This window comes from Syngnathus leptorhynchus, chromosome 10 (genome assembly GCF_054491065.1).
Source record: "Syngnathus leptorhynchus isolate UIUO chromosome 10, UIUO_Slep, whole genome shotgun sequence".
Lineage (NCBI taxonomy): Eukaryota > Metazoa > Chordata > Actinopteri > Syngnathiformes > Syngnathidae > Syngnathus > Syngnathus leptorhynchus.
Genome location: NC_141204.1, coordinates 3,557,866 through 3,568,879, shown reverse-complemented (window position 1 = coordinate 3,568,879; position 11,014 = coordinate 3,557,866). Strand labels below are relative to the sequence as shown.

The 11,014-nt window shown below is 45.0% G+C and overlaps 2 protein-coding genes across 5 annotated transcripts; one reads left to right on the top strand and one right to left on the bottom strand.

Moving 5' to 3' along the window:
• Nucleotides 1–1,883: 1,883 nt before the first annotated feature.
• On the bottom strand, nt 1,884–7,774 carry LOC147049959 (uncharacterized). 3 transcript variants are annotated; one of them, XM_085921538.1, is made up of 3 exons: nt 7,521–7,774; nt 5,219–5,305; nt 1,884–5,091 (listed from the first exon to the last, which is right to left on the bottom strand). In XM_085921538.1, the coding sequence occupies exon 3, from the start codon at nt 4,968–4,970 to the stop codon at nt 3,285–3,287; it is 1,686 nt and encodes a 561-aa protein (XP_085777664.1). In that variant the 5' UTR covers nt 4,971–5,091; nt 5,219–5,305; nt 7,521–7,774; the 3' UTR covers nt 1,884–3,284. The 3 variants fall into 3 exon arrangements, with proteins under 3 accessions (XP_085777664.1, XP_085777665.1, XP_085777666.1); XM_085921539.1 differs by lacking the exon at nt 7,521–7,774 and adding an exon at nt 6,321–6,847; XM_085921540.1 differs by lacking the exon at nt 7,521–7,774 and adding an exon at nt 5,841–6,310.
• On the top strand, nt 4,565–11,013 carry ftr14l (finTRIM family, member 14-like). 2 transcript variants are annotated; one of them, XM_085921541.1, is made up of 8 exons: nt 4,565–7,081; nt 8,460–8,885; nt 9,029–9,124; nt 9,201–9,434; nt 9,539–9,698; nt 9,774–9,887; nt 10,150–10,286; nt 10,418–11,013. In XM_085921541.1, the coding sequence occupies exons 1-8, from the start codon at nt 6,956–6,958 to the stop codon at nt 10,802–10,804; spliced, it is 1,680 nt and encodes a 559-aa protein (XP_085777667.1). In that variant the 5' UTR covers nt 4,565–6,955; the 3' UTR covers nt 10,805–11,013. The 2 variants fall into 2 exon arrangements, with proteins under 2 accessions (XP_085777667.1, XP_085777668.1); XM_085921542.1 differs by lacking the exon at nt 4,565–7,081 and adding an exon at nt 7,648–7,817.
• Nucleotide 11,014: the final 1 nt, after the last annotated feature.

Below are 11,014 nucleotides of genomic sequence, written 5' to 3'. Positions count from 1 at the left end.
AAGGATTGGAGAAAATTAAGAATAACATACAAACCATTGTTTGAATCTGATCATTTAATTCATATTATAAGCCATTATTTTAGGCACCTTGCCCCTAGTGACGCTTTTTTTTTTAATTAAACAGAGTAATGGGTGAGAATCAAACTTGGGTCTCCCGAACTCAAGGTTAAAGGGATGCCCTAATTTTTACACTTCCGGAATAAATAAAAGTCCCCCCCCCCCTACTGACGTCATCACAGGAAACTATTAAGCAATCCCTGTCACCTCTGACAGCGATTCCGTTGTTGTCGTCCACCTGCTGCTCCACACGGATTTCTACAAGATGGCCTAAAACTTTGACAAGGTAACATGCTAGTTGTTAGCCTAAAATGTTTGGGCTAGTGTTGGCAATTGAAATTTTCTACGACCTTAAATTGCACCAAAACGCATTTAACTTACGTGCTAATAAACGGATGAACGCAAAAATCAAACTATTTAACCGGAGGTACGTTTATGTGATTTGAAATGGTAAAATGATAACTATCAAATTATTTGCACAAACGCATTTGGACGACAGCGCCATTTTGCCAAAACTAAGTAGATAAACCTTTACATAAATTCACATTTAAACACAATGAATAAAATAGTAATTCATTAATGCAATTGTCTTATTATTTTTTCTTAAAATTGAACTTCAACTTGGTTCATTTGTCACATTTCGACGAGCTTTCATCTTTAACATAACGGCCAGATTGATTGAAAAATGGCAGAATTCCTGTTTGTTACACAAAATATACATTATTAAACTGACTTAATTATATGGCTGTTCAATTTAGCTTGCAGGCCACAAAACGGCCACTAGATGGTGCTAAAAACCCTTTTTACAGTGTTTGTTGCACATTCGACCACTCAAATTTAACAATTTTATCATTGACTTGTTCAAAGTTATGTCAAAATATTGGCGCTTTAGACTGCAATATTGAACAATGATCAGGGTCGATTGAAAATATTTTATTTACCTTGATAAATATTTTGAATTGAAAATAAAATGCCTTTACTGCTTAGTTTAATACTTGTTTGACCTCCGGTCACAATTAAGCGTACGTGCTAATCTATATGAGGATTTTTTTCCCCAGTATATTGAGTGGCGAACGTGCTATGGCAAAATATCCTGCTTAGTAGTTGATGCCAAAACATGGTCTAAAAATCCATCTATTCATTTATATTATTGAATTATTTTTCATGTGTCTGTTTACTTATTGGTCACATAGTTTGCTAAAAGTGATATAAAGCAGACACTACCCTAAACCCAAACTGCTGATACAAGTTTAGATAGCAGTTGAGCAGCCTTGAGAGTTAACCTCATCAACGTACCGTGAAGGAATGTAAACTTAGTGGAGTGTGGGAAAAAGCCAGGAATGTCTAGAGACAAGGGGATTGCCAGAAATTCCTCTCCATGTTGTTTGAAATAGGAAATTGCTAAGAAACATTGAATACAGTAACCTCGCTTGGAATCACTGAGCGCTATTTCTAATGATAAGAGCGACATCTTCAGGATTGCCAAGGGATTGCAACTGCCAGTATTCTGCCCTCATTTAGGTTTAAAAGAATTGTATACCAACTGTTGGGCATTTTGCCTAAAATATTTCTGGATCAGCTTTAACATTTGATTACTTTTTTTTATTTTCTACAACCAATCCTGGTGGGGGTAGGTGGAGCAGACCTAGGACTGGTTGCCAACTAACCACAAGTCACAGGTAAATGAATAACTACAATTTAAATTACTCATATTTGGTCATGTGGGAGAAAGTCGATACAAAATTAGAGATTTTTTTTACTCTTGTCAGATTTGTAGGTTAGCGATCCAATGTGCTGTAAAAATCAAATTTTGAAGGACGCCAGAAGAGAGTCAACGACCTTTATTTATCCATATATGTGCCACTCCAAAAAAAGGGCGGAAAGATGTTACAAGGTTTGCCCTTTAAGAGAAGCCTGTATGGATTCCTTTACATTTTTTTTTTTCCTCAAGAATTAGGCCATTTACAATAACACAAGAGGGGGAGAAAATAAAAGACAATATACAGTGTAAACGCAATAGTTTACATGAAAGCAAAATAAAAGATGTTATTGACAAAATTAAATGAATATTAATGAGGAAAAAAAATCCATTAACAGCTCAGCATCCATTTTTCTCTACACAGCATGCAATAAGGCACCTAGCTAACAGGAAAAAAACTATGCTACAAATTGAAGCAAAAAAAAAAAAACAGGGGAGAAACTTAAAAAAATATTGCTTGTCGTGCCCTCTCCCATAAAAACATCTTTGCTCCCTTTCATAGAACCCAATTCATATTTAAAAAAATATGTTTATAAAAGATTTTTTTTTTTTTTTACACGAACAAGTCGCGCCTAATGCAAAGTCTTGGAAAAGTCAACTTTTCTCATCCATTTTTTGTTGTAATATGCACAAGCCTTGAAATCAGATTGTGATAGTGTCAACATGAGTAACTGCTATCTATAATCTAGGAACAGGTTATTTAATTCATTTTTTTTTCTCAGAAGGGGGGAAAAGGAAGAAAAGGAGACCGGTGTAATATGCTAACCATAAAGTGTTTATTCTCTGTCAGGAATTGTCTTGTGGCTGCGTGCCATCATCTCCCTGTTATCAGCCAGTATTGCTCTCTGTACAGACCATGTCATGGTAAATAACTTCCTAAATATACACAAATTCAACTGCTGCCGCTTGAAAACGCCCGCAACGCATTTTAACTCGGGCGCTTGGGTGCGGAAAAAACAACAACCTGTGGAGACAAAGTGGATCTTACTATCAAAAATGTAATCTTTTTGGAACGGCACACTAATATAACCTATACATTTATAAAAGAAATCAGGAAGTATTTACAATGGATTTTCTTCACACAGGTCAAGGAGGGTGGAGAGAGATGACTAAATTGGGAGTTTCGGTATTGACGGCCTTGAAGCGAAGATCCCGCGCTCGCCGCCGAGAAGCTTCGTCCGAGAAAGATGGGGTAACTTTTTTTTGTGTTTTTTTTTCTGGTTTCTTTTAAAAGTGTTCGTTGAGTTCAATCGAAGCGACGCTTCCCCTCAGTTTCTGCCGTGTCTCGTCGATGAGCCGTCAGTCCTTCGACCGATCCTCTTCACTGCAGCTGACCTGACCACGTGAACCTCCAAGTGAGTCGGCCCGACTTGTGGTGGTGGGTGGGTGGGTGGGGGGGCGCTAGTAGTTAAACGAGAAGCCGGGGATGGGTTGGTTGAGCACTTGCGTCTGAACGGTACCTCCCCTACTACTCTAAATGGATTCGGTGGTGTCTGGAGAGGGAGGACGAATGGTTGAAGCCTTTCCCGCACTGAGAGCAGCGGTAGGGCTTCTCCACAAGGAGGTGTTGCTTCGGGAAGGCGTTGTTAGGGAAGACCTTAGGCGAGGCGATGGCGCCGTACTGCTCGGGTGAGGTCATCGGTAGGGGCAGCGGCGGCGACTGCGGCGCCGCCTGCTGCTTGTTCTCCAGATGGACCCTCTGGTGACGCGCCAGTGAAGACGAGTGGTTGAAGATCTTGCCGCAGTGGCCGCAGGTGTAACCTTTGCCCTCGGAGTGAACTCTCTGGTGCCGCGAAAGGGAGGAGGAATGGTTGAAGCCCTTGTCGCAGTGGTGGCACATGTAGGGCTTCTCTCCTTGAAGGTGCACCCTCTGCTTGGCGGGGGTGCCGAAGGTCATGGGCTTGCCGGGCTGCGCCGCCGAGAACACGGGCCCCTGCAGGTGGGTCTTGTGGTGGCGCGAGAGTGACGAGGAGTGGTTGAAGCCCTTGTTGCAGTGCCTGCAGGTGTAGGGCTTGCCGCCGGCATGGACCTGCTGGTGCTTCTTCAGGTGACGCTTGCGGACAAAGCTCTTCCGGCACATGTTGCATTTGTACGGCTTCTCACCCGAGTGGATCCTCTGGTGCTCCCGTAGGGTGGCGGCGGCGGCAAAACACTTGCCGCACTGCGCGCAACGGTGGGGCTTGTCGGTGAGCACCACGCCGGCGTGTGCTGCGTGCGCGGCGTGGGCTGCGTGGGTCTTCTGGTGCTGCTTGAGGTTAGAGGTGGTCGCAAAACCTTTGCCGCATTGGCCGCACGTGTAGGGCTTCTCGCGAGCGTGGACCTCCTGGTGCTTCTTCAGATGCCTCCTGCGGACAAAGCTCTTCCTGCACTGGGTGCATTTGTACGGCTTGTCCTCAGAGTGCATCTTCATGTGTTCTCGCAGGGTGATGGCGGCGGCAAAGCTCTTGCCACACTCTGTGCACCGGTGCGGCTTGTCGGGCAGGTGGATCATTTGGTGGGACTTGAGGCTGAAAGCGTCAATGACGTCCTTGCCCATAATCTCCACGCCCGAGGGTACGTAAGGCTTCTCTTTCATGTGGATCTTCATGTGTTGCTTGAGGCTGGCCTCCACGGCAAAGCTCTCGCCGCAATGGACGCAGATGTACGGGTTGAGGTCTTTGTGGATCTCAAAGTGCTGGTGGAGGTCAGAGATGCTGCCAAAGATCTCACCGCATTCGTTGCACTGCAGGCCGTGCGCCTCGTGAATGATGACGCCGTTTTCCGACTCCACCGTCAGCTCGCCGCCGTGATCCGACTCCACTTTCACTTCATGTTCGCTCTCGGCCTTGAGCAACACTTCCCCGAGCAGCGCCTCGCCCGTCGATGTCTTGATCTCGGCGCCGGGAAAGCAGTGCATATCGTCGTGTTCCACCTTGATGTAATCGTGGTCCGTCTCCACAATGGCGTCCACGCACGCCACGGCGCCGAGGTCCGTCCCCAGCCCTTGGATCTTTAGTTCAGTGCCGTGGATCTCCAACTCCAGGCCACGCTTTTCCTCAGTCATGATTTCTGTCTCGGCTCCGTAGTGCAGGTCGACATGGCTGTGGGTTATGACACACTCCGACCCAAGCGTGTCAAGGCCGGGTGTGTCACATTCAGTCTCTGACTCCGCCATGAGCACACACTCCAGCCCCACGACCTCCGTTTTTTAGCCGGACGGTAACTCAACTAAGAATCGGGGTATGGATCTTGGTTTAGATGAGCACAGCGCTGGTGCTGTTTGTCAGAAAGCAGACCTGGAAGAGAAGCCAATAGATTCATGTTAACCCAAACTTGTTGTCTTTTGTGCCGCTTTTAAGGTTGGACTACTAAGGCAGTTCTAGGGGTGTTCCAAGGTATTCTACTCCAGATGGGCATACTTGCCTGTGTCTTTTAGTTGATGGCTTGATCGAGAATGTAGAGAGAGAAGGAAGATGTGTGGCTGTGATGATCACGGGTAAGCTCAGATATCTGCAAAAGATATTTACTTTAAGATTCATTCTTACACATTTGTTCAATAGTTGAGTATGTAAGGGAGGGGAAAAACAAGATAGTAGGTAATTATGCACAGAGAACTAAAAAAAAAAAAAGTAAGAATTCGTCCATATTGAAGAAGGCATGTCACAAAGACACATTTATTTATTTTTTTGCCACTGTCACCTGTCTATTGAGAGAGAAATCACTGAACTGCAAGGAGGCTCTGAGACTTGGCTTTAAATTTATAAAAGAAACAAACACCGCATTAATGCTTCTCAGCAACAACTATAAACAAGTGTGACTAAATTGGGATGCTGCAAAACTATGCAGGAGGTGTAAAATGCTGATATGGCCATCTCAGTTAGTTACCTACATACCTGTAATGTGGTAAACGTGTTTTAATGTGCGTGTATGAATTGAGGAAAATTGCAAAAATATCCAAGTCTATAAGCGTGGCTTTGTTCAAACTTCACAACTTCCAATGGCGATGAGGGCCACTCCGTGATATATACCCAGATATTGTTGGTACCTTTTAGTGACAGTGAGGCGAACACCTTCGATTAGCAAACTCTCCAAAAGGTAATATACAGGCTAATGTCCATTAGCAGGCTAGGTTAGCAGTTATAACGAGCTAAACAGCATCAAAGTAGCCAAAATCGTCATCGGGCTCTCGAATAGTGTTTAATCCGCAAAGCGACATGCCAGTCGGCCCACACCGCTTTCAACCCGCGCGGTTCTTTGTTCTCCACCCGATGGCGAGATCCACTTTGCGCACAGGCGTCGTCAAAGCGGCGTGTTATTATTAAAGTGTCGTACCGGTGGCTCGCTAGCCTCTCCCCCAAACGGCACCAAATAGCTCCCGTAGCCGCTACTTAGCTGGCTACGGTCGAGGGGAAACTGGTTCACACCACCGCAGCTTTGTTAGCGGCTAAGTGGTCGCCATTTAGCGCGCTAACTAGCCTCGTAGCAAAAACACAGACGAAGCAAACAGACTTATTACGATACTTACGCCGTCGAAAAAAAAGTCGGTTCAAATATAAAGAGGAAAAAGTATTTCGGTACGCGTAGAGGGCGCGGTTGTCGATGCGGAAATCGTCCTCTTACGCGCGTACTAACAGGCCATCTTGTTGTGCCACACCAGCAGCTAGCCAGCCCAAGGACTACAATGCTCATAAGATGGCTGCCGCGAGCTAACGTAAGCCAACTTAGCTTCCGCCCTCCCCAAACCGCATTGGATCAGCAGCAAAGCCCCAAGCCATGTCCAAATAAGTCAACCGCCCCACGTCTATGTGACAAAATACGAACGTGTTCCAAACATTATATTCACACGGTCATAAAAAAAACAATGACGCGGCTGTGGCTTGAAAGCTAATGGTAAAGTTAGCAAGCTAATAAGAGTTGGGCTAGTAGCCGAAGAGGGGACAAAGATGATGAACATCGAGGGCAATGAATACGGAGGGGAAAGCCCGGGAAGGTTGTCTCTTGATTTTAAGCGAACCCAAACATATTATTGTAGCTCCAAGACACACCGTGATGAAATAAGTGTTTTTAAACTTGATCAAATGAACACTGTGTGTTAGTTCGAAGAACGTGCATAGCAAGTACTACCAAAGCCAGCCTTGGTGGACTGCGGCACCCATTTCAATGGCGGCCTTGCTGGCTAACCAGCTCCAGCCGATATTAGCGTGTCGGCTACGTAGCCGCGGTGGCAAGCTAACCCGTCGGCTAAGCCACCTCTGCTCCTCCCTGGTTCCCCCTCGTAACCCCCAGGTGAGGACTTTTCACATCGAAGCGCCTTATTTGTTCAACCAGCCATTCGGTCACTTAAACATAAGCCTGGAATTGACGTTGTTTCCATAATAGATGGGGTCGTTAATGCAAAGTAGTGCAAAAACGACTAGAAAACCAACAAGCGAGAGGGGGGTTGTAATATCGCGGTTTTAGTCTTTAATAATCAATAACAATAATACAACAATGTGCATAGTGGGTCGAGGCCCTGTCTTTTTTCCATGACAGAGTTTCGCAGGCTGCTTTAACTACAACACGAAAGCACAAATATGGGCGAGCATCCGTGCAAGGATCGGCGTCATTTCCCAACTAAGCGCTCCCTTTGCCTCTCCAGATGAGTCCATTCCTCGATAATAAAACAATTAGGAGCAAAATATTAACATCAATTTACATGTTCCAGACACAATATGCACCCACCCACCTTTCTTCCTTTTTTCTTCTGGTGTGGAACTAAGAGACAAACGAAGGGATCGCCCGCGTTTATATGACAAGGAAAAAGAAAGTCCGGTTTGTTATGAATCTCGTTTTTTTTTGGGATGTTGTGTTTGCCTTGTCTTGTTGTCCGTGATACACTTGCGTGCTGTGCCGAACGGGCGCCACTGTGCTCATCTGGCGCCAACGTTGGACCGCCGACGCTTTAGCGAAAAGCAACTGTTGTCGTTTCCACACGCCATCCAGACCGCTACCGCCTCCTGCAGCCGAGGAGGCGCGCATCAAGGTACCAAAAAAAAAACACGGCCACATCATAATGGGGCAGGCCCTCAAAATCTTTCAAGTAAAAGCTAAAGCATTTATAACATTATACAATCAGGAGATGTTTTTAGATGAACCTTCTTCCTCTCGCAGTTAATGTTTACACCACACCGATATAAGATGTAACTATTACAACATTCTTTTCTGGTTATCCAATCCAAAATTATTTATTAAGTGCTTTAAAAATAACCACTGTGGCATATAAAGTGTTGTACATAAAGTAAAAGTCAATGATATAAAAGCAAAAGGTGTTGAGACAACCTTGACATCATCAACAAAAATAGACAATTTAGTTTTGTTCAACTTTTAGGCATATTATTAATCTGTTCCTTTTCAAACACTTATTTTTGATAAGTGAGTGCCTGTCCATTTAAAGTCAAGTCGTGTGTTTGTTTTAAGTTTCAGGTTGCGACACCCGCCCATTTATTTGACTGGGAATACTGGTTTTACAGTGTGAAGCGGCTACATAGCTCACATTCTGTCACACACAGTGTCAGTCACAGTTTCACAGAGGCGGATAGATTAAGGAACTTACTTGTTACTCTCAAGACCTAACTGTGGATTTATATATATATATACAAAAAAAAACAATCTTTCATTTTAACAGCTCATCGCTTCTGACTCCGAGGAAAAAATGTCTCACCCCAGCACTCTGGATTTAGACCGATCCAGCAACGTGGAGAGAGACCGTCGCTCCACGGCCCGTAGCCAAAACAGGACTCAGGCTAAACGCGACGAGGTCCTGTGCGACTTCTGCACCACCAGGAAGCAAAAGGCCGAGAAGTCCTGCTTGGTGTGCCTGGCGTCTTACTGCGAGCTTCACCTCCAGTCTCACTACGACTACCCAGCGCTGATGAAACACAAACTGGTCAAAGCTACCGGGCAGATGAGGGAGAAGGTCTGCGCTCAGCACGACAAACTGCTGGAGGCCTTTTGTCGGAGTGACCAGACATCCGTGTGCGTCTTGTGTATGATGGATGAGCACAAGCACCATGACATCGTCCCGGCTGGAACCGAGAGGACGGAGAAACAGGTGAGTGGCACCAAAAGATTGCTTTTTTTTTTATGTGCTATAAATAGATTTGTGTTTGAATTGTGTACAACATACTTTTAGGTTCATCCTAATATTTTGAAGTAGCATATATGTTGTAAATATAGATATGATTTCCTCCATAGAAACAACTCGGCACCACCCTGCACAAATCCCAGCAGAGAATTGACGAAAGGGTCAAAAAGTGGCAGGACCTCCGACAAGCAGTGGAAGCTGTCAAAGTAACCGTTTAGCAAATAATGGCAGATTTGAGAAGCTTTGAATCATACAAACGCGTTTCTATTTTCTTTTTGCCAGCACTCGGCCGAGTCGGTCCTGGAAGAGAACGAGCGGATCTTCACGGAGCTGCTGCTCTCCCTGGAAAGGAAGTATAATGAAGTGAAGGAGATGGTCCGCCTGCACGAAAAAACCACGGTGAACCGCGGGGAAATTCTCCTCAACCGCTTGGAGGAAGAAGTCACCTTGCTGAAGAAGAGACATACCGACCTGGAGAAGCTGTCCCACACTGACGACCACATACACTTCCTTCAGGTAAGCTGGACCTTGACAGAAAATTAAAAAAAAAAAGTGTTTAGATCCCCTTTGGCTCTACTTGCCGCTAATTTGGATATTTGTCATCCATCCATTCGTTTCAGAGTTGGCAGTCTCTATCCGGCCCTTCGGGTTACGAGGACCTGAACAACGTCAGCATCGCTCCCAATTTCTCCTTTGACGCCACCAAGAGAGCCATCGCCGCCTTGAAATTACAAGTGGAGGAAATCAGCAAGAAGGAGACCGTGAAAATATCCACAGCCGGTTGGCACATTTATGTTGCGTTGACACACCGTCAATTGTCTTCTCTCCTTAAACTGTCAACGTTTCCGTCACTAGTGAAAGAGGTCTACATCACAGAAGACAGCGAGAAAAAATCAAGGCGGGAGTCGTCGTTTTTCACAGAGCCGAGGATGATGGAAGATCCAAAGACCAGAGAGGATTTCTTGAGATGTAACTATCCTCCCGTGCCTACTCACATTTAAAGACAATTTATAGAGTTTTAAGTCCGATCCAAATAAGTTAAGAACAAAAGCGGCTTGGTCCGGTTGGGGGAAAAAAAGATAAACATGAGATGTAGGAAGTAAAGCTGCCGTTACAATAACACGCCTTGATAGAACAGGTTTGGCGAAATGGAAGTAAGCAAACCTATTGTGTATTCCCATTTCAGAATCCCTGGCCACAAGGTTGTAACAGCTTTTGTTGTTTTGTTCAGATTCTTGCCAGCCAATTCTGGACGTCAACACTGTGCATCGCAACCTCTATCTGTCCGAGGGCAACCAGACCGCCACGATGAAGAGCGAGCCGAAAAACTACCCCGATCACCCGGAACGATTTGACCACTGGCAGCAGGTTAGCACATTCTTATTATTTGCACACACACTGCAATTTTTAAAGTGATTTTTTTAATGCCCGAGCAGCGACCTTATATTTCTTCATATGAATGTATTTTTGTGATAAAGTGTAATTTTATTTGATTAAAGGTGCTTTGCAAAGAAGCCCTGGCTGGGAGTCGCTACTACTGGGAGGTGAGCTGGAAGGGATCGGAGATCGACATGGCCATCACCTACAGGGGCATTTTCCGAAAAGGGAACAACAACGTGTGCAGTCTAGGCTGGAACGACAAATCCTGGAGCCTCTATTGTTCAGAGTCCAAGTTCTCCTTCGTGCACGATAACAAGAGCACAAACCTGCCCGTCCCAAGGTCATCTCGCATTGGCATCTACTTGGATCACCCGGCGGGAGTGCTGGCGTTTTACAGCGTGTCCGATGTCATGCAGCTTCTGCACCAGGTCCGCACTACTTTTACTGAAGCTGTGTACCCTGCTTTCAGTGTGTGGGGCTACGGGACCACCATTAGATTGAGATGAGTGATATCTAAATTGGGATACACGCAGTATTGTTTAACATCATATATGATTTCATCCATCTATCGTGAGCTAAAAACTAATGCAAGATTTTTGAAAATGTTTTCAGGCTGCCCATGATCGGAGCATGATTTTTAATAAGTCATATAGTTATTAAATTAGTTTAATAACTTCTTTATCAGTCTTTATTGACTCTTGGACAATAGCAAAATA

Bases quoted from the DNA above. Each gene is read 5' to 3' on its own strand.
- ftr14l (XM_085921541.1), top strand. From the start codon at position 6,956: ATGGCGGCCTTGCTGGCTAACCAGCTCCAGCCGATATTAGCGTGTCGG. The intron at 9,125-9,200 runs GTAACCGTTTAG...TCTTTTTGCCAG, and splicing joins AAGCAGTGGAAGCTGTCAAA to CACTCGGCCGAGTCGGTCCT. The intron at 10,287-10,417 runs GTTAGCACATTC...ATTTGATTAAAG, and splicing joins GATTTGACCACTGGCAGCAG to GTGCTTTGCAAAGAAGCCCT.
- LOC147049959 (XM_085921538.1), bottom strand. From the start codon at position 4,970: ATGGCGGAGTCAGAGACTGAATGTGACACACCCGGCCTTGACACGCTT.